Raw genomic sequence first — 22,873 nt, forward strand, 5'->3', positions numbered from 1 at the left:
CTGGGATGGCGTGTAAAAGCTGCTGAGCTCTCTTGGATTTCACAAGTGCTAGGCATGCAAAGCAGCCTGGCAGAGCTGGAAGAGGCATCAGCAGAGTTGCCTCCTTACCTTTCCAAAGGTCACGGCTGCTGGCCCAGAAGGGAGGCAGCAGCTCCAGGGCAAGGAGGGTTTCCTAACAGCTTGCCAGTTTCCCCCATACCATTGATCTCTATAACTTAAACTGCATCAACTGAGCACTGTTTGAAGGTATTTCAACCCTACCAAAAAAAAAAAAAAAAAAAGTTGTACAAAAACTATTTGAGTGGCTGTTGAATGAGTTGCTTTTGAGTAAATTTTTTCAAGGACGCTGGTGCAAGAGGTATTGCTCACTGTGTAGACAAAGACTGCCCTTGGAGATGACCATTCCTTTCTTTAGGTCAGCTGAAATACCACATTTGTCATAGATATTATGTCCCTGCCAACTCAGTACAGAGCATGCAGCAGTTTGGAGGAGTGCTGAAGCAAGAATAATTCTCTGTGTTGCACTGGTGGTGCTCTGTATGCTGAGGGTTTAGCTGCAGTGCTTGGCAGAACATATACTGTGAAGAAATTTCTGCTTTGTTCTAAAAAGAAGTGTCCTGGGTAGGGATGGCTTCTGTGTAGAAAGATCATGAACTTTATTATGCAATGGAAGTCTTTTCATGAGGTTTTGCTATGTGCAGGTGTGTCAGATTTGTTATTGTAAACACAGCAGGATAGCTACCCAAGTAAGAGCTTAGATCCTCTTGCAAATAGACCCAAGTGTTGATACAAACGTTACCGTTTCCAGTTGTTCAAGATAACACTTAGACATTGGAACAAAACTTGTGAAGCCACAGAAGGAGAGTGCTACTTCTCCCTCATTCATGGTTTGTTTTGGGGTTTTTTTTCTGATGTATTCTGTGAGAGTGTTTTCTTAAGAGAGGAGAATATTACTTGTATGATAAGGAGTTTTTTTATGATCTGCTGACACATGTTAACTGCTGAAGTCCATCTAAATTCAGCTTTGTGGAAAGGTGAAAAATGTGCTAAAGGAAACAAGAAAACAGCACCTGAAGGCTGACCTGGCTTTCCTAAACAAATGAGACAGGACTTGGGTCTACATTTTGTGGCCCTGTTGTTTTCCCCATTAGCCATGATGGCCATGCTGCCTTGGGGTTCTCCTCCCTGCATGTTTTGTGCCCTGGGGTGCACCACACTCTCATCCTGGGAAGAGGAGCCACCCTGCCGGGAGATGCCCTGCTCAGGAGCAGCACTGCCCACGTTTGGCTCCCAGCCCAGCCTCCGAGCTGCTCCTGCCCTGTGATTTAGATGTGATCTGGGTAACATTGTGCAAGTCATTCCCTCTGCCTCTGCTCCCCCTTTTCCCTCTTTCCATGTACCCACCCTCAAATTTGGGAGTGATGATTCCATGCTGTAAAACACTTAGACCTCTGATGTGAAATGCCTGATGGGGGCAACTGGATACTGCTGCTTGCTCTGTGTGCCCTATCACCAGCCTTAGCTTTCAGGCCTCTTATTTGCTTACAGAAAATCAGAGTCTTTCTACAAACTAACTTTTGAGGCTACCAAAATGTGTCTTCAGGCTGAAACTTGAAGCTCAATTGCCACTTGGGTTATTGCTTCCTCTGTTTGAGATACTGAGCTTTAGCAGCAGTGAGCCTACCAGGTGTGAAAATTACTGACACACAGGCCATTTGGGGCTATGGCTAGAGGGAAAGTCTGTTCCTGCTCTGCAGGCAGAGCACAGTGCTGTACCAATGCTGTGTTAACTGTGATGCCGAGCCTCGACAAACTCACCCTGCCACTTGTCAGGGCTCATTAGCTCAACTGTGTGAGCTGTGGCAGGGAGCTGCCTCCCTCCTGACCTTACAATAGAAGAAAAGTGAGCCCAGGTTTGCCATCAGACCTTCACCCAGAGCTACTTGGACCACCCCATCCTTTAAGCACAGAGCTGGAAGGGATTCCCATGGTGAAGGAATGGGAGCAGTGCCACCGGGCTTGGTGCCCAGCCTGAAGGGTGTTTGCAGAGCCGGCAGCGGGGCAGGCAGTGCATCCGCTCTGTCTGCATTTGAGCATCAGCATCGCCATGGGTGGGAGAGAAAAAGTCTTCCCATGAGATGTTTGTCCAGTGTCTGAGCACTGAATGATCCCTCTTCATTAATCAGCAGGGTGGTGGCTGGTTTTGCAATGAGTTCCTTGTCTCCCATCTCTTCTCCTGCAAACCTCTCATACAACTCATTCTTAGTCATTTTTTTGACCCGTCCATGGTGAGTCCTTGTAGGCATATGAGCAAAGGGTACTTTAACACAAAGGAGTCTGTGCACTTGTGGATATCCTACTAAAACCTCTTATGGTATTGGCACTCACAAAGAAAGTGGTGAGGCCCTAGGAAAATCTTCAGAAGTATTATGAGTTCCGTAAGGTTTGACAAAGACAAAGCTTGTGGACTGATTGCAATCAGTTTCTGTAAGGAATTCTCAAATTTGACCCTTATTTGGCATTCCCTTTGTGTGCTGACTTCTCTGATGAGTCATTTTTGCCCATTTCCTTTGCCATGCCTCTCAAAAGGGCCGCAGAGGTTGGAGTCTGTCTTTCTGGGCTTATTTTTCAGCAGACTGATCTGTGCACGATAAAGACAGGGAGAGCTGGGTTGTGCTGATGCTGCTGGCATTCAGAGGGAGCGCTGCAGCACAGGAAGAGCAGCTACATGGGTGAAATGAGTTCCAGGATGAATTTGCAGGGGCACGTGCTGGAAGAAAACCATTTCCATGCTGCCTGTCTGATGTCAAGAGCACAAAAATGCTCTGATGCTATTAGTCAGCCTGCTGATCTCAGTCTGTTAAATGGGGCTATTTTGTTTCAGTGCACTGATACTCTGATTACAGCTTATTTCAGGGAAGCTTCAAAACCACAGAATTCATGGGGTCTTTCTCTTGAGTGAGATGGCTTGGTAGCATCTTAAACGTTGATAAATCACCTGGCCAAGATTGATTCTGTTAGTGATTGGGAGTGACTCACTTGTGACTTCTTCCTTCTCCACCAGGTCAGAGCTGTTGGCAACCCCCTTGCCTCTGAAAGGAGAATTCCTGGGGTGCCCCTTACACTGGACACCCAGGATGGCACTGTGTCCACAGTGTGACCCTACTGTGACCTGCTTGCTGGGGAAGTCAGCATTTCTCTGCTCCCTGGAGGAGCAGGTGCTGACTGCCAGGGAATGGTGCAGGTTGGCCAGGTATTCCTGCATGCTGGGGGCTCAGGGTAGCCTGCTGCCTTCAGCCTGCCCAGCATGGCTCAGCAAGGGTGTAGCAGTTAACTCAGCTTTTTTAAATGTTTTTCTTTTTTTTTTTTTTTTTCCCCCCCCCTTTTCCCACTGGCCATACCAATCTGATTACACCTTTGAGGGATCATCTGCCCCTAAAGCTTAATTAAGGAGCTCTTGTCTGACTCGTCACTGACTCACCTGCCACTGTATGAGCTCATGTCTGACTTGTCCTAGGAAGATAGTGAAATATGTCAGGCTTCTCTGAAATATAGCAGGTTTTTGGTTTTTTGCACCCCTGACATTGCTGCTGGCTCCTGCAGAGGTGAGCAGAAAGATGACGGCCCCAACCTGGTTACTTTTATCTAAACTTAGTCGCTTGCCTCTTTTGTGTCTTGAAAAACCAGATGGGGTTTTGCTTGCACAGCTGTAGGTATGTTAGAGTTAAAAAAAAAAAAAATTAAAATTAAATAACCTTTGAGTTTTGGCTTCAGGCAAAGTAGGTGAAATGATGTGTTTTGGAGATGAATGCTCTTGCAAGAGGCAAGATGTAGCTTGCAGGAGAACATCTGCAACCAATCCATTCTGTATGAGATGGGGCCAAGACTTGTTTGTATCTCAATACCTGTTCAAACATGTTATAGCACAGCAAAAAGAGGTTTTGAATGCATTGAGGAAGGGTGGGTAAGAAGGAAAAGAGACATCAAGCTGAATGTTTGCTTAATAGCTTTGATTTCTTCATTAAACTTTTAAGCATTTTAATAATCTGATTAGCTGCTCTCAGAGCACTGTAGAATTTTTCCTTTTTTTTTTTTTTTTCTTAAAAGAGAAAAGGCTCATCTTGGTGCTGTGAGATGAGCTTGCTTTGTGACCTGGAGCAAATCTGCTAACTGTTTGCTACCTTTCTGTACTCACCCTGGGGACTGTCGGTGGAAGGATGTTCTGTAATACACTGATCAAAGACAGTGCAGAGATTCAGTTACCAGGCTGGCTGCCTGGACCCCTGAATGCAGCTTCCCAGTCCAAAGCCCCTTGCCAGCTACTCTTTGTTCTTTAGGAACTGAATGTAGCATGAAGATCTTGCAAGTGCAGCTTGCAGAGCTCATTTGCCTGCCTTTAATTGTGCACTTGAAATGCCTCTTTCTGAAAGCCTGTGGCCGTGGAGAACAGTTACATGACTCAGGAGTGGCTAAAGTGGTGAGGTTGGCAATAGAGGTTCTCCTATCATTGTGCTGATGGTTCTTATCGTATTGAGCTCTGCATTGTTTCGGGGTTTTTTGTAAGACAGCCCCAGAGATGTACATGCAGCTGTATTTCTGGTTTGCCCATGTAACTAATGTGAATGTTGAAGGTGCAGTCTGTGTGTGATGGGGATCTGCTGTCAGTGGAATGTAGCAACTGTTACTCAGATCTTTTTGCTTGTCTAATGGGCTGGATTCCTTGCTGAGGAGATGAAGGGAACTGATTTTGGTTGAGTAAGGTGAACACAGTGCCTCTAAAATCCTTTCAGAGGAAAGGGGCATGCATTCCAAGTGCTCTGTTCTAGGTAGAGATGGGGTTGTAATACTACCTGGGTATTATTTTGCCACTGCTTAAAACCAGCAGACTGTTGGGGCTTTTTCTCCCCTTTTCTCAAACCAAATCCAGCTGTGACTTTGCCAAAGGCGCTTGTGTAAGCGGGACAGCCCTGGTCATGTGCTGATCTTTGTCAAGACCTCAACACAGAAGCAAATTAAAGAACTGCAAGATGCACAAAAGCCTGTCCTGCCTTTGATGTCAACAGGGCTCTTCCACTGTGCATTTGCTCTTCAGAGGGAAGTTATTCTTATTCCTGTGTCTTCACGTCTTTGTCAAGTCCCTGGTGACTCTCTTGGTGCTTCTGTTCACATGTGTTCCCTGGCCAGCTACCAGGAAGGCCTCCTACAGCTTGTCCACACTTGGCAGATAAACACGCATGGCAGGCATGGCCTTGGGCTCCATGCAGCGTTGCATGGACTTGCAGGCTGTGCCTAGAAAGAGATGTGCTGTGTCTGTGTAGTGCTGCGTCTGTGTAGTGCTGCAGCAATGGGCAGGGTCATGGGCTCTGGCACATTGCAGCTGGAATGGGATGTTTTGGGGGCTGTGCAGAGATGGCTTGGCTTTGCCTGAACTTCTTTTCCTGCATGTCACACATGGGGTTAGCGTGTGGCCAGCCAGCAGTCCCTGTAGCTGCACTATGACCATGCCTTGAGCAGGAGCACTGTTTGCTTTTGCCTTGCCCTGCAAGACCCAGCCTGACCTGGAGAGACAGTCAGGGTTGTGTTCAGGTGCACATTATACCTCACTCCCCATGCTTAGGGCTTCAGACAAGAAGAATTAAGGTGGCTTTCCTGTCCTTCCTTAGGTTTGCTCTTGCTGGGACTGCATGAAGAGCCTGATACATATTTCAAGCTGCCCAAATATGTATTTCAAGGCCCAAATGGGTCTCTGTCCTGCTGCTCTGGTGACTCATGCAGTCTTCCATTGCTTCCTTCAGAGATGGGTTGCTGTGACACTTCTGAGAAATAGCAGAGCTCATTTCTGGAGAAATCCTCTTGGAGAATGTTTCCAAAGTTATTGACTGTCTGGGGTTTTGTCTGTTTGCTTGCTTAGGAGCTCCCATCCCAAAATCACTGAGAAAGATGGCTGAAGCCACCAAGTATTGGCTGAACACTCCAGTTTTATCCCTCTTCTGTGCAAACATTGCCTTGTTCCCAGAAGCCTCTGTTGGCTCTTTCTCTCAATTGGATGATGTAATTATGCCTCCCAGCCCACTGCTGCAATGGGAAAATGGGTCCCTCTTGCTTCTGCAAGGATTTTTCAAGGAGCTTGCTCCTTGGAGAAGCACACATCAGCCTCTGTGGGAATGGGGTGTTGGGGGTGTGTGTTTTGTTTTGTGTTTTTCCCCTTGGCTACACAAGCAGCTAAAACCTGTAACCTACAGGAGTTGGAAGCTTCATGCAGAAAATTAGCTTAGGTTGGTGGAAGAGTTGAGATCGCATTTTTCTTGGCTAATTAAAGGATTAAAGGTGCAGAGATTTAGAACGAACTGTCAGTGTGCTACAGAAGAGAGGCTTTGATGGTTGAATCCAACTTGAGATTAAACAAATTGCATTTAAATAAGAAATACATGGCAACAGTTACAGTCTAGCTGGGCCTCTATCCTTTGCTGTCCTTCAGGGTCAGGTAGCTGCTGTGCTGTGGCTAGGGTTTCTCCTCCCTCACCACCTTCTTCCTACTCAAGTGTCTCCCCCTGGAGTGTTTCAATCTGTTGCCTCCATACTTCATAAAATTGGGGCTTTTTCTTCTAACTCAGTGCTTTGTGCAAAGGAGCCTTGCACTCTACGTTACACAATAAAGAACTGCTGCCCATTGTAACAGTAGCATGGTCACATCCTTGTGGTGTGTTTTGTAGTATCTCTCATCCTATTTAGGGTTTTTCTGCATCCTGGTGCTTTGCTGTCTGCAGCTGGAGAGCTAAATATTTAGTCCCATGTAGACTTTTTTCTCTTGTTCACTTGAGAACCTGGTGGATAGAATGAGTTGATTGTTTAATGGTGTCTTCCTTTGCATAGTGGCTGATAAAATTCTAGAGAGGCAGTGAACTTCTGCAGGTTCCAAGTCTTTGACTTCTTTGATACCAATTGATTGTCTTCAATGGGCTGCACTTGCAAATAGCTTGCTAGTGGCAGTCCCAGCTCTTCTCCTGCCTATTTATTTGGATGGCATTACATTCAGAGCTGCTAAGGGGATGTTTTTAAGTGTTACCCTTGATAGCACTTGCAGTGCTGCAGGCTCCTGAGATTCATGGTAGCTATCTCAGAACAAAGTCTTGCTTTCTGCTAGGGCAGGAATTCATCTGCACAGCATCGTGCAGGGCAACAGCCTGTTCTGTCCATGGAGACTTTGCACCTTTCTCTGATGCACCACATGTGAGCTGTAAGGAAAATGGGAGTGCCAGACAGTGTGAGTGAATAACCTCTGATGTTGCAACTCTGTCTTGTTTTGTTCCATTTTGTTTTATTCCTTTTTAGCGAGGAAGGGGCTTGCCTTTAGTTACCTGTCACCTATAAAAGATCTTGAGGAGGTTCTGTTACCTGTTCTTTTTGTTGTGAAGATAGAGAAAATCACAAAATTGAAACTGGTAAAAAATCTGCTGGGATTCCATAATCACTCAAAAACATGGCATTACTTACTAATTGGGTGTGGTTAATTGGGAAATCTGACTGTAAAATTATGTTTCCCAGGGAACTATTCCTGTTCTCATTGTTATCCAGTAACAAAGACTGCTTTTTGGTTGGGAAAGCAGTTTTGCTTTGAATGGGCTAGGTCTTCTCACAAAGCATCTGTAGCTTGGGGTCTTCAGAGCTTGCAGTTTGCAAATGAAGCAGTGCAGAGTAGTGAGGTCTGCAAGACAAAGGGCTGGTTGGTGTTTTCCTTGGAAAGCCATCTTCAGGTTGTGGTTGCAAGGATTTGCATCTAAATCTGCATTCATTCCTATTATGTTTCCAGTTAGATCATGCAGATGACATTATTACCTTTGCTACCAAGTGAAAGAAATCAATTCCTAGGTATTGAGAGACTTGATGTAATCTATTTCAAATAATTTATAGATCTGTTACTATGTCATGGAGTATTTGGGCAGTCATTTCTTTTGAGTTTACCTAGCAGGCTTTTGTAGATCTGCCTGTGAAGTGCATCCAGGTCTATGCAGGCTTGCTTTATACACTTATGCTTTCTTATTGAAATTTCAAAGCAGCCTAAAAATCAGAGATCTGGACTATGCTGTGTTCAAGCCTTCCATTTCTTCTGTGATGTGTTACTGCACAATTACCTTTGGCTTGCATGTCCCACCGGGATGTGCTTTTACATTCTACTCTTAGCAGGGCACGATATGCAAAACTGAAGATTTGTTGTTTCTCTGAGGGATAAAAAGAGCTGCTGCTAACATTTTCTGAACTCATAGCAAGCCTTCCTGCCTTTCTAAATGCTGCTTTATGGAACAGCATTCTTCCCTTAGCTGCTGCAGTTGTATAGGTCCAGGGAGTATGAGCAAAAATGAAGGAGTACCCCAAACTTGGTATGGGCTTGTTGATCTTCCTAGCAGAGAATGCCACAGCATTGGCATCACTGGCTGGCTGGGGGTGAGGTGCTGTGTTTTTGAGCAGGGAATGTCCTGATGGCTGCAGCAGCAGCTCTGCTGCGTTCCTCAGCATGGAACTTGATGAATTGTTTCCCACGGTACATAGGAAAATCAAGGTCTCAGTTCAGTAAGGCACTCGAGTGAGTGCATAACCCCTAGCACGTGAATATTCCCAGTGAAATCTCTTGGGTTCTGTTGGAGTCAGCAAGGCTGCTCCCAACCTTAAAGGTAGGCATCTGCTTAAACACCTTGCTGAATCATGTCTTGACTTTGAAAGTAGGCTCAGGAGAAACCACATGAGTTGACTCAAGGACTGTGCTTAGCTAGGTCATTGAGGATGGAAGGAGGAGGATCTGGGTAAAATACAGAACCCTGCAAATACTGGTAATAGTGACTGTGTTCTTGTCTGACTTCCTCGCCATTCATCCCTAAAGCTTAATTGTATGAACAAAAGGTTTAAAGGTTTGATTTAGTCACCATTCATCCTAAATATTCTGCAGCTACTGTCATGCTTTATTGATCTAACTTAGATCTGAGTTACTGCATTGTTATGTTCTCAGTAAAACTGTGACTTGCTCATTTAGATGTAATTTTTGTCTTTCCTAATCCTTACGTTTTCACTGTGACTCAGAACTAGAGGGTGGCCTCATTGGGTCAGTAATTCCAGAAAACAGAGGGATGTTTGCAGAAATAGTTTGGTTCAGTTTGGATTCTCTGTCCTCTAGGAGAAGGAAATGGCCCTTACCTGGTGGTCTTCATATGGAGGAAGAATATTTGTCCCTGCTTGGCATCTGCATGTTTGTTTGTTGCCTCACTCACCATCCTGGCTGAAAGAGCTTTGCCGGCTTTTCACTTTAATTATCAATGAAATGCTCGGCAAGCAGGAGAACAATATTTGCATAGATGTAATTCTGGAAATTGAGCGTAATGTGATCAGGAAATGGGACAGGCCCTGGCTGTTATCATGGAAGAGACTTGCTGGTACTTGCACTTTGTTTCAAATGTAATAAGATCTGACTCAGGATAGTTTCCTGGACGTTAACAGAGAAGACTCAATGCCATTTTGGCAAGGGTCTGGCACTAACCTTTCTGCACAGGAACAAAAGAGATTTCTGGCAAATTCATAAATCTGTTCTGAAAGGGCTTCTAACACTACACTGAAGATTTAGAGGGAAATGGTCTCCCTTGGAACAGAAAAGCAAGGGTGGGTGGGGGTGTGTGTGTGTGTTTTCAGGACTTTCTTTTTCTGAGATAGAAGCCAAGGAACAAGGCGCTTGTGTGCTCTGCCAGTGAAATCTCCCTGGGAAGACATGATGCTACTTGCAAGGTATGCACAAGACAAGACCAGAGGCGCCGCAGTGCTTGATTACTGTCAAGGACTCAGTTGAAACTTGCCTTTGCTCTTTGGCCTGCAGCATTTATGTAGAAATTGGGGACGCTGCTGCTTGCTTCCAAAGCTTTGCCTTGATGGGTCCTGCCCACACCTAGGCAAGGAGGAAGGAGCGGGGGGGCACAGAGCCTGTGAAGTAAACAGGAAAATTACTCACCTTAATGATGCATTTCACTGGCACTGCCACTTCTAGAGCCTGTCAGATTTAATACTTTCTGTCTTTCCTTCCATTGCCTCCCATAAGGTGTGATTAATAGTCTGTTAGAAGGATGAAGTGGAGAGGTATCTGCACCTTCCCTCAGGTGGAATAAATGGGAGGGGAAGGAAAGTGAGTTGGAGAAAGGGGATCACCTTTTTCCATGTGAGCCATGTGGTCTGTTGAGAGTGCACATCCAGAAGAGCACTCATTGACTGACTTGGCTGGTCACCCCTTATGTTATTCCAGTTCACAGCTGATCTCCTTGGCCTACCAGTTAGCTACCAGCCCTGCTCCACGGAGTGGATTGGCCAGTTCCCCACTCCAGAAACAGTCAAGGAGCAGTCCTGCATTTGGTCACAGCACAGCAGCAGAGTAGCACTGGAGGAAGGCAAGGAAAAAAATACAAATTATTTGTATGTGAAGTTCTTCAGGTATTATTTGGCCTTTTTGAAGAGGCCACTGAATCTGAACCCTAAGTCATGAAAGAATGAACAGGATAGAAAATGTATCTGTGTGAAGGTGTTTAGTATGAGAGCTCAGAAGACATTAAATCTGGTTTTAGCTTTGAATTGCATGAACTTTCTTTCCTTTATCAGCATGAACATGCGAAGACAACCAGTTTGCATCTCCTGTGAGCCTGTCCATGCCTTGGCTAGGAAGATAGGCCAGTATTTGACGTAAATCCTCTTACCCTTGCAATGTGCTGACCCTGTGGCATTTTACAAGTAGGCCTGTCCTTTGGCATGAGCCAGAATTTGGGTGGAAATCTGTCACCATCTAGCACAGTGTCCTGCTTTCCAGGGTGTTGAATGGCTGGTGCAGTCTGTGGCAGAGTGCCTGATAGTTCTGTGACTTAGTCTGCCCTTAATGTGCAGGCTTAGGATGTTGCTGATTGAAAAGACTAAGTTGCCAGACCAACTTTGTTGTGTGTGGTTTTTGTTTAGTTTTTTTTTTTTTTTTTTAATGTGTTCTGTCGTCCAGCTTGGCTTCCTCTGCTGTAACAGATACTCTACTAGTGACTCATTCACTTTCCTCTGAGTTATTAATGAAATCCCCTTATTTGCAGATGAAGGAACTAAAAGGAATTTTGGTTTTAGGTCTTACGTTGGGCATTTTCTTGTACCCTGTTTCTTCCCCTTGATCTTTAGCTGGTGTGGCGCTAACCTGAACCTGTTGGTATATCCCAAATTGCACAGGACCCAAAGCCTCTATCTACTTTCTGTGGGGCTGCAAGATCTGACCTGCTTGTCTGGGACTTTTACTGCTGACTCATATTTTTGAAACTAGGTTAGATTTGGTGGGAGCAGACATATTTTGGAGAGCTTTGGGATTTTTGCTTTGCCGTTTACTTTGTCTTAATTGAGTAACCTTTATGTATTGCTGTGCTTCTTCCCTCCTTACTGTTGAGTTCATCACCCTTTGACTTTCAGCAGGGGACAAAAGTGACAGGGAGATGCACTAAAAATTGGTGTCTGGTTACTCCAGACAATGTTTCCTCTAGCTGATAAGAGTTTTTGGAGTTTGGATGGTAGGATGGAGCATGCTGGAACATGCGAACTTGAAACAAGTGAGATCTGGGAGACTAATACAAAACACACTTTCCTCTTTGGCTGAGCCTGGGACAGATGACTGTAAGGAAGTTGAATCCCCCACACCAAGCTAGGAGCAGGTTTCAAATGGCCAGCCTGGACTTCACTTGAAGCAGTCCATGAGCAGAACAGGTTCTGGTGCTCAGTATCAGAGGCTGAGGCATGTGAGTCAGGAGTAGTATGTGGTGGCGTGGGTTTGCTGTTGGGAGCCTGAATATGTTCTTTTCAGTTCAGTGCTGGAGTCCTTCAAAACAAAAATGTGACTTCCTATAAAGTACAGGTTTAGTCAGATCTTTAAGTTTGACTTCACAAATTCCCTTACACAGTGACACGCTGACTTGAGCAGGCAGTGGTTAATAGTAGTGCCAAAAGTTAAGCATATGCTGAAGATTTTTTTGCTAAATCAAGTCCTGGAGGTTTTTGCCTGCACCAGTGGAGTATACATTCTGGTGTAATAAGTAGAATTGCCTGGAAGGACTATTGCTGGTTATGTCACTGTTGCAGTGTTTAGCTTCTCTGATGCTTGAGGTCATGCAATCAACTTAGCTTCATGTAGGCAAACATGTGGTCATATGTGTGCTGTACACTCACTTGCATTACCTGCAAGCAGGTGTGTGTATTTTATAGAGATGCAAATATTTGTAACTCCAGTGTAGTGCTTTGTTAGCAGGATGTGAAGTAGCCATGTGTCTTTGAGAACAGCAGGGCTGTGGAAGGAGGGAAGAAATGTAGTGGAGTTATTCACAAAGTTGCTTTCACAGTCACTGTACTGATTAAAAATGTTGCTGTTGAATTTCGTTGGCTTACTAATTAGTGCTCAATAATTAAAGTGGATGTTTTTCAAATCCAATTTTAAGTAATGTGTTAGACTGACTTTGATCACTCCTCAGTATTCTGCTGGAATTTAACACAGCCTTTAGGTGAGTTTGGCTAGAATGAGGGTGAACTTCTACAGTGTATGTTTAACGTTCTATTTTCTGTTCTAGGTGAACAGGCTACTTATTTGCAGTGCATTCATAGTAGTCACTGGGAGATGTAGATATCAGGGGAAGATGTCGTTCTGTGTCCTTACCTCACAAAATTTCTGATGCAAAGCAATGTATCGGAAATGTAAATTACTAGACATTGTTAGCATCTGAAACTTGTTTGCTACTGCTAAAGTTTCAGTTTAGAAACCAGCAGAGAAATTGGACACAATACACAACCAGTGTGTGAGCTGGCTACACAAGCTAAGGCCATTTGACTGCAGGAGTCTTATGATTTTGGTTTTTCAATAAATTAATTTCAAAAATATTTAACTAATAGACAAGCAAAGGAAGAGAACTCACAAAACCAAACTGCTTTGTGTCAAAAAAATGTGTAAAGCTTGCCTCCAAAGTTTTCCATTGTAGGTATTTTGAAAACCTTGGAACAGGAATATTTCAGTTGATTCTTTTTTGTTGTTGTTGTTGTTGTTGTTTTTAAAATAGTTTTCAAGCTGAACCTCGAGGTCTTCATTTGTTGATGAAGTAAGACGGTAGATATGGAACTGAGATGTAAAAGCCCTCATATGTAAAGTTTTCACATTTACAACTGTTTCACAGTTCAAAAGCAGTGTGGGAAATTATCGGTGTTATTTCTGTTATCATCGTGGCTTTGCTGACAGTGTTAGGCAGAGATGATACATCCTGATCGAGGTAGTTTTGAATTAAAACCCCTGGGGAGCCTCAAATGAGATGCTGCATATTGTCACTGGAAGGAATGATCTCATTATCCTAAAGATGTGAGAATCTAGCAGATGCTCTGAATTCGCTATTTTGGGGGATTTCGGGGGGTCTCCTATACCATGGCCACGCCGGCATGTCCCCTTCTCATCCCGCGCTCCGAGTCGGGGTGTGTTTGCGGGGCGGTGGTGGGAGCGCGGCTCACAGGGACCCGCCGGAGCTCCTGCGGGCTGGGGAGACACGGAGCTGTCCCTGTCCGCCAAGGCGAGGGGGTGGCCGTGCCTCTGCCAGCGGGGAAGAGCCGCTTTCTCCTCCTCGGCCCCTCCGCTGGCTCAGCGGCTCGGGGGCTGTGCCCCGTGCTGCCCGCGGCCCCTGACCGAATCCCTGTCCGCAGGCTACGTTTCTCCGCTTTCCTCCCTGCCACCCCTCCCCTTCCCCGTTTACCTAAGCAGGTCAACACACGCACACGCACACACGTATTTGTTTTTTCGCTAAGCTCTCCAAGGCGCAGCAGCTGCGGGCGCTGGGAGTGCCGCCCGCCCCGGGGCAGCCCGGCCGCGCCGCTCCCCGCCCGGCTGTCCCGCTGTGCTGGGCTGTGCCGTGCGGGCTCCGCGCTCCCCACGCACCCGTGGGTCGCATTCCCCCTCGGCGCGGGCGGCCGGGGGACGTGGGGCCCACCTGCCTGATGTCAACATCCCGGCGGGCGAGGCCGGCAGGAATGTGCCGCTCCCCGCCCGGCGCAGGTAATTAATCCCCGCGACTGACAGGTGGCAACAGGCGGCCTTTGGCTGCGGCTCCCGGGGAAAAGCGCTCGGAGGAAGGATTTTAATAGCTCGTCAGCAGCGTTCGTGAGCGCCTGGCGAGGCGGTGGGGACGGGGAGGGGGCAGAGGAGCCTCAGGGGTAAATGAAGTTGAAGTCTTCCCAAAGGCGGACGCCCTTGGGTGATTCACTGCCCTTCCTCAAGAGGGAAAAGACTGTGACATGGTTTTTCCTTTGCCCCGGGGTGGAGAAATTTGGTAAACGCCTGCAAAGCATTGGTGGGGCTGCCTCAGCATCCTCTCCCGCTCCCATGCTCCCGGGGCATCGCACCATGGCTTCCCTTGCAGATGGGCGATGCTCTCAGCTGTGTCTCTCTGGTGCTGTGAGGCTGAGGGTTGTTGCCATACGTGGTGGGTCTGTGTCACTGGACATGCCGGCCGTGCCCATGGCTTGAATGCCGGCTATGCCCCCTAGCAGCAAGCTGTCCACTTTTCTCTGGAGCCTGCTGAGACAAAGGACGTCAAACTGAAGCTGCTGCAAGTCGGCTCATAAGTCGGGGGGTTAAGGTTATGTTGCGCTGAAGGTTAGATCTGGAAGGAGATGTCCATGTGTGGAGCACTCCTGGTACAGCTCTTCTTCACTGAGTGTCCTCTGGTTACAAATTGGTTCTGAGGAGTGTGTGTGCATGTGCACACGTGTGTTTCTGATGTGCCACGTGCTTCCAGCAGCTTTTTGTAAATGAAAAGTTAAATAATGGTCTGGCATAGCAAAAATGTTTAAGATGTTTGTGTAAATTTCAATTTTTATTCTTAGTTGGTAGCTTGCTTTCTTCCCACTGCCTTTTTTTTTCTCCTACATAATTATAATATATGCAAATTATTTTCTATTTCTTTGTGGCTCTCCTTGTTTTCACCTGTGAATACTCTGGTGCAGGTAACTATTGCATTCCCACTCTTCTAACCTGGGTTTGGCTTTTTCCCTTTCTTGGGGAGTTAGTTTGATAGGGGAGAAAGCATAGCTGACTGACAGCTTTGAAAACATAAAATTAAATGAATCTAGTTAACTGAGTTGAACTAAAACATGACTACTTGAAAGAAGTTTGCAAAAGGTTTGAAAGACCTGTTGATCTGAGCAGGAGGGGCTCAGGGAGCTGTAATGCCTTAAGCCAACCTCTGGGATCACCTTCAAGCTGACATCCGTCAGCATTTGTAGAGCTGACTGAACCCCACTCCTTTTAAAGATTTAGGAGCCATAATCCCTCTGCTAGATCAGATGGTAAAACAGATATTAGCAGTAGATTTTGAAAGTAGTATTTAGGGGATTTCACTGCATCAGTTTTGCAGACAAATTGAATGCTCAGTGAAAAGCCATTGCAGCTTGTATTGCACTGAGCACTTACTTCCAGGAGACTTCAGTCCTTCCTTGCAAGAATTCTCCATTTGAGAGTTGAAAAGTGTTTTGTTTTTCCCTTTCAACTTTGTTGACACACCTTCTGTAGAAGGGGCTTACTGAGAAATCAGACAGGTGTTGCCTGATGGTCGCTGGCATGTGTATTGTGATACTGAATTACTAGCCAGGGTGCCAAGAGTGGGTAATACAGTATGTCTGCACAGGCAGGTGGGGAGAGCAGAGCTGCAGGCACTGGAATGTTTTCATCTTTCCTCTTAAAACATATTATTAAGCAAAAAGCTAAATTCATGACAGACAGCAGTCGAACTCCAGAGAAAAGTCCAAGCCAAAGCTCTTTCCTCTGTCTTGAACAGATAACGTTTCTAGGCTCAACTCTTTTGTTTTAAAAGGCTTTCAGGTCTGTATGTCTGGTGGCAGTGGTGTTTGCACTCCTCAGGCTGTTGGCATAACCTTTGTTCCTACTGCTGGATAATGGCTATTGTCATCTTGTTAACTAATAGACTTGTTTGTTGGGTCAAACTCATTTTTTATATTTGTACTCCTAATTAATTTAGTTTTCCTGCTCTTTAATTTAGTGTTGATTAATTGTCATGCTTTGGATATCTGGGAATTGCTTATCTCATGTTCTTACCCCTTATACAGTGAGTGTCAGTTCACAGCGAAATGGTGGGCAGGGGGACTGTCACCTTCTGCAGGGTGGGGTGGTTTGGGACCCCTGAGGAGCAGCACCTGTGCCAAGAGGGTGATCCTTGCTTGCAGGCACTATCTGAATGCACAGACAGCTCCTGCCTTGTGTTTTCATTTTGAAGCACCTTTGCTTTGAAATCTATATACAATATCCTGTCTTGCTCTGTGGATATAGCGATTATCACTGATCCAGGACGAAGTCACCATGACTTAGTTGTTGGCATCTATTTATGCCAATAAATGGCTGTGCATCAGGTTACCCCTGGTTGCAGCAAAGTTGGTGGGGTGGGAAACTCGAGCCCCCCTCTGTCTGACAGCAGGTACCCCGTGGACAGATTTACACCAGTGTTAAATGACCGTCCCTTCAGTGATTACATGCTTGCAGGCGGCTGTGCCTGGGGTAGATGTGAAATCATGGCCCTTTGCCATGTCCCCAAGCCCTGTGCTGTGCCTGTGAGGCTTGAACTCCTCTTGCAATCAGGTGACTAAAAGGCAGCTCAGCCCCCCTGCTGCCTCTTTTGCCTCTGCTGGGCATTGCCGCTTAACCTCCCCGTGCCCTGACCGTGTCCCAAAGCAGGGCTCCTGGTTACCCTCCTTTCTGACATGCCAAGTTCAAGTTGTTGGTCAGAACCTGCAGCTCTTGAATCTGCCCTGTGTTTCTTTGTTGGGTAGGCTTGTTCATCATAACCCATTATCTCTTGGCTGTTTTTCTGTGAATTTAACCTGTGGGTCCAATGCCTTCCTTGTTGATTGTACCCAAAGGGGTCTGACGGTTGGGGTGCCAAAGGGTGGATGAGGAGCAGATCCTTTCTGTGCTGGCAGAGGGGCCACGCTGTTTGATCAGGAGCGTTGGTATTCATGCTGGCATTGGTGCCTCTCAGTCCTTCCAAAAGCAATGATTTTTATTTCCTCTCTTTCTTGTAACCCAAGCTTTCTGTCTGAAGATATTTTACATAAAATTACAGTCAGCACCAACAGCATCAACAGTGACCAAGGGGTGTGTATCTTCTTCCATTTGTTCAATTCTCTGGATGCCTGCAGATGCTGGACACGTTGGCTCCTGGCACGTGCTGTGCTCTCTGTGCACCACTGCTCTTCCATATTCTTTCATTTCAGCCCATCACCTTTGGGTGCCCAATTTCTGTACGATTCAATGATGTTAAGGCATCCAGGTGATTAATTGGCTTTTTGAGATCTTTTTTGAGGCTTTTGGTCCTTGAAACCTTCACAACGCTATGAGCAAACTGATGTGTTGAAGGAAACAATGCTTTGCAGATTTTCTTCCTTTAAATGTAAGTGATTCTGTTTCTACCTCTTGAGATGAAAAGACAGCATGGTGAGCTCACTCTTACCTTCAATAAGGAATTGCTTTTTAATTAAAAAACAATAAGGAATTTCAGGTTTAAAAGATGTACGATATAAATCACCATCTAGATCTGTTTCGCAACTTTTTTTTTGTAATTGTCTGGCATGTTCCCCGTTTCCGCGGGCTGGGTAAATCCTTTGTGGGTTTAATCTCTAGCCTGCAGGCACATAAAATACATTGCACAATTTGGCCTTTGCATTTTAAAGAAATCTTTTTTCCTAGCTTAAATACTTGTAGCATCTTCTCTGCCACATGGCAGGATGGTGTTGAGTGAGAAGGGAAGGAACTGGCTTGGCTTAAGTTTAATCCCTTTCTCCTACCCAATGTCTCTCGCAAGTTTGGTTTTTCCTATATTAGCAGTGTGTACACTTTGAAATGCAAATAATCCCTGAATATCACTAGCTAATCCTTTTGCTGCTGCATCGTCTGCCACCCACCAGTGCACGCGCTGACTCTCCCCATCCCAGTGGGGTCCATGGCCACAGGGTGCTCTTGACCAGTATGAACCTGTCAGTGCTCTGTTTGAACAGCTGGCAACAGGGCTGTATTGGCTCATGGCTGCTAGAGACCTTTTTTTCTTGAGGAAACAACCACCTTGGGGCTTTCACTTTTCTTTGTGTGCAAGAACCGAGGAGATGGACATGGGGAAATGCCAGCAATTCCTGTGGGTTAAGTTGTTAGAGTTACAGGGAGAGCTCTGCACTCATGGATGTCTGAATACCAGGAGAAAACTGAATGCCTCTGGCATGGGGTGCTGAAAAAACCTGCTGTATTTTGGAGCAGCTTTGAACAACAGGGAGATTAGAGTGTCTCCTTCATGGGGGACATCCAGGAAAATGGGTTTAGGTTGAGCAGTACTGAACCACTTGGGACTTTCCTTGCCATCCTCCGTTCTAAGTAGATACCTTTATTTCAGTGAAGGGTTTTAAAAGAAACCACCAGCTTCAGCCTTGGCGTTTCACTGAGTTAGGTTTCCAGATGTGAACACACTTCAGGAAGCTGCTGCATTAGTTTGCTGTTTTAGTGGAGAACATCTTAAGAGAAATCTAATATGCTCCAAATCAGCACGGTGAATAAGAGCATCTTTTTCTGTTCCAGGTGTTCATTGCATGGTCACAGCCTCCCTTTTGGAGCCTGCTTCTGGGTTATGCTCTAGGTCATGACCTGGTCATGGACCTGGCCTTTGGGATGTTCAATTCTTCTAGTCTTTGATAATTTTTTTTTTAACCTCATTTTTGGATGTAATGCTTTGAGTTTAGAAGTGAGGACATGAGATACTCAATAGATGTAGGAGATGGTTTTAAAAGACATTTTTGAAATGTCAGACCTGGTACAACTTCTCGATTGAGCAGGGTCTTGTTTTCAAGTATTATTCAGTTCCAAGGTTCATGTTTTTATTTAATCCCTCTGCAAGAGTAGGAGGGCTTATTAGAAAACAGGATGAAACACTTCATCCTGTGGTTTTGAGTGCTTCCAGGATTACAGGATGCTGTGAAAAGAATAGCATCTGTTTTGTTAGGTGGTAATGGGTGTCCCTTGCAAGAGGGGGTGTGTGCTCAAGAGAAATAAAGACTTTATTTGTTCAGGTAAATGCAGTGTTCTTTATGTGAAGATTTTTGCCCTTGGGAAAACTAGGATATAGATTTATGCTTTGCTGTTTTATAGCAGGTAAAGGTCTTGGGGTTTTGTCACTTTTCTGGAAGTGTGGCTGTCATGCAAACAAATGCAGTGCACAGGCAGTAGTTGGTGCTTTCAATTAAGTGTGCAAAGCCATCTCCATCCTTCTGGTGTGCCTTCATCCCTAGCTGAACTTCCTGACTCTCTCTTGCTCCGTTCCCCTGCAGTATTCCACCGAACTGAAAAAGCTGTACTGCCAGATCGCCAAGACGTGTCCCATCCAGATCAAAGTGATGACCCCACCACCTCAGGGAGCTGTCATCAGGGCTATGCCAGTCTACAAGAAAGCCGAACACGTCACCGAAGTGGTCAAACGCTGCCCGAACCACGAGCTGAGCCGGGAGTTCAACGAGGGTAAGGAGGGCAGTGCTGTGCTGGCAGTCCCTCTCCAGAGCTGCCTGGCTGATGAGTGGCCCCTGAGGGATTTGACAGCAGCTTCAGAGCAAACCTTCTGGAAGCAAATCTCCCTGTGACACCTTGTGCAGCTTTTTATTTCCCGTGCTTGACAGGAAGCGTCACGCAATGCTTTAGCTGTCCCTGTGCAAGCACGTCCTTGGGAGGAAAGTACTGAAATAAACCTCACGCCTGCCCAGGTTGGACAGATATCTGTCCCCGTGGCAGGCAGTGCCCCTCTGGCAGCCTTTCTCTGCTCTGCTTTTGCTCCTGCAATGAGAAGCAGCTGTTCTTGTGCTCAGGAATGAGCTTCCATGTCGCTGGGACAGGGATCTAGTAACAGGATGCAATATCATCTCCAGTCCTTAATCCACGCCTCAAAGACCGAGGGGCTGTTTGTCTCTGGCAGGATAATGCTAAGTGCCATCATCAACTGTAAGCAGCATTCTACATTTAACAATCTCTGTTCAGCATTAATGTTTTAATCTTTTACTTGCTTCTCCTCGTGGTAGTGGAGTAGCAGCTGTTTTTAAAATGTCCCATGGTTTTCTGCAAGCTCATGGGTTGGGTTCCATTTTGCCTTGGCCACTTAAGTTCACATAAGTTCAGATGCGCATCTGTTTGATTCAACGTACGTTATTTATCTCCTACTGTAAAAAAACCCAGTTGGTGTCAGTTAGCAGGATGTCTTAGGAGCCTGGATCCCATTGCTGGTTACAGTGCAGCCAGCTAGACAAGCCCCAAAAATAAGCAAGGACTTGATAGTGTAAAATCACAGTGGAATGAGACAGTTCTTCAAATCCATTTTTTATATCAGAAAATGCTTTTCTGACAGATTTGGGTTTATTGAGGGTTGATACCATTCAGTAATGGAGTTTTAAGAAAGAAAAAGAACATATATTCTTATTCTGAAATAATTATTTCTCTAGAAACAGGCTGTATTTTGAGTAAGAAATGAACAGTTAATACACAAAAATTCTTGATATGAACCCATTGCAGACTCCTCTCCTCAGAATTTAGTTGTATGTTATAGAAACACTGAAGAAAATTGGCAGGAAGGAAGCTTTTCATTATTGGGAAGTGGCCTAGGAACCAAGAAGATCATGTTCCCTTCTGCTGCTGCTGTAAGCAAGCCTGATTTTTCAAGCTGGTCATTAAGTGCATATTTCTCTTGCTACTTGTATCTTTTTTTTTTAGGATCAAGACTAAGGAAGGAGCTGAGGAAGGGCTAGAAATTGATAGGAAAAAGAGTAGGAATTGAGACTTGAAGGAATTTGCTTTTTTATATGCATTAGAGGGAGGAAAATAAAGGCTTTCAGCTGATGATAAAATCCAGCTGGAGTTACCTGCTGGAAGAGCTGCTGTGAGCTGCCATTCAGTTCCCATTTGGGCTCACTTAGTCTGGGACCTTGGGAAGCCCTTGATCAAGTTTAGTCACAGGTGTCCAGAGTGAGCTTGAGAAAGCCTGTGTTGCCTTTGTTGTGTGGCAACAGGGATCTTGGGAAGGGATGCTTTAAGGGCTCAGAGGCACCTGTGTGCTCTGACAGACCTCTGAGGTCAAGTGCAGGAGTTCCCTTGGTGGCAGGTCTTGCCACCCTGTGTGTGACCTTGCTTCACTGAACCAGTGTCTCTTGTTTTTTGCCTTTTTGCCCTTGCAGGGCAGATTGCACCTCCCAGCCATCTGATCAGAGTGGAAGGGAACAGCCATGCCCAGTATGTAGAAGACCCCATCACCGGGAGGCAGAGTGTGCTGGTCCCCTATGAACCACCCCAGGTATGCTGTGAGCTCGGGCTGGTGGCATCCTGGCATACAGAGGGGGTGGAGGTTATAACCTTAGCCAAAGGAGTTGGGATCTTGGGCTTTCCCCATCCTTATCACAATGAATCTCTTCTTCTTTGTCAGAAATGAGCTATGAAACACCCTCTTTATCCCTTGAGAGCAGGGGTTCTTAATTTCTTTTAAGGAGGCTTTGTAGTGGGGGCCTGTTTCATGTGGGTCTGATTGCAGCCCAGCTTGGGAAATACAGGAGGAGAGCTTGGAAAAAGCAGAGCTTTCCATCCACCATCTCTTTTGCTCATGCCCTTTGTCTCATCCAGGTCGGTACTGAGTTCACTACAGTCTTGTACAACTTCATGTGCAACAGTAGCTGTGTCGGAGGGATGAACCGCCGCCCGATCCTTATCATTGTGACCCTGGAAACCAGAGAGTAAGTTGTGTATCACGAGTATAACCCTTCTGGCTCCTCTTCCACTTAGGGCAGCATTCCATATCCTTAGGAGCAGCTTAGTTCAGGGGGCTATAGGATGTTTTTAGATCTTTGCAGGTGGGAGTTGCCCAGCACCTGGGAAATCTGAGCTGGGAGATGGGAGGTGCACAGTCTGATAGAAAGTTGAGGTGTGCTGTTGGCCTGTATCCAAGATGCCAGCTGATGTTTCTCCTCCCCTCTCTTCCCAGTGGGCAAGTGTTGGGCCGCCGATGTTTCGAAGCCCGTATTTGTGCTTGCCCGGGCAGAGACCGCAAGGCAGACGAGGACAGCATCCGCAAGCAGCAAGTGTCCGACAGCACAAAGAATGGTGATGGTACGAAGCGCCGTAAGTAGCTGGCAGAGCTGGGCAGATTGCAAACTGGGCTCTCACTGGGTGCTTGTGATGCTGTGCATGGGCTTGGAGGCAGGAGGGCTTTAGATGTCTGTTCTCCCAGGGTGAATCAGCCTGAAAATTGAGCTGGTGTTCACAAAGCAGTGTTTGACAATCTGGGCTTGTGGGCTCCCTTGCAGCGCTGCTGGTGTTAGATGAGCTCTGTTAGATTAGCAGTGGGTGGAGGGGGTGTTTATTTGCCATCTTCCAATTGTGTGTCTGGGACTCTAACCTTTTGAACCTCTACTGCTTGTTTGGGGCTGTGCTGTTATTCTCTGCTTCATCTAGCCAGTGTTTTGTGCTGTGGCAGGTGTCTGCCAGCCACAGGGATCTAGACTGAGGCTGTGCACAAACCCTGCTCTGCATCGGAGACACTCTGGCAAGCAGCCTCTGTCTGTGCTCTAAAGAGAGCCAAGTACTCACTGGACATGCAGGATGTGGAAATCCACCTTCGGTTTTCCCTGTACATTTAGTGAGGGCAGCAGGCTGAACAGCAGGGCACAGGCTATGATGGGAGGCAGACTGGAGCAGGGCTTTGTTTTCTCAGTGAGTTCTGCTCCCTGCCAGTGGTCTCACCTTTGTGGATCACTGATTCACCAATAGCTTGTGAGCACTGTAATA

At 46.0% G+C, this 22,873-nt stretch overlaps 1 protein-coding gene across 8 annotated transcripts in view; it reads left to right on the forward strand.

The window, feature by feature from the left end:
- TP63 (tumor protein p63) overlaps positions 1-22,873 on the forward strand; it is a 100,107-nt gene that overhangs the window by 58,527 nt on the left and 18,707 nt on the right. For 6 of the 8 annotated variants that reach the window (XM_085069381.1, XM_085069380.1, XM_085069388.1 and 3 more), the window contains 4 exons: positions 19,390-19,576; positions 21,274-21,389; positions 21,713-21,822; positions 22,071-22,207. In XM_085069381.1, coding sequence (XP_084925507.1) covers positions 19,390-19,576; positions 21,274-21,389; positions 21,713-21,822; positions 22,071-22,207 — 550 coding nt within the window. The remainder of the gene's footprint in view (positions 1-19,389; positions 19,577-21,273; positions 21,390-21,712; positions 21,823-22,070; positions 22,208-22,873) is intronic. The other 2 variants (XM_085069382.1, XM_085069387.1) reach the window with 1 other exon arrangement.

The sequence above is a fragment of the Lichenostomus cassidix genome, chromosome 9 (assembly GCF_008360975.1).
Source record: "Lichenostomus cassidix isolate B80296 chromosome 9, HeHo_3.0, whole genome shotgun sequence".
Taxonomy (NCBI): Eukaryota; Metazoa; Chordata; class Aves; order Passeriformes; family Meliphagidae; genus Lichenostomus; species Lichenostomus cassidix.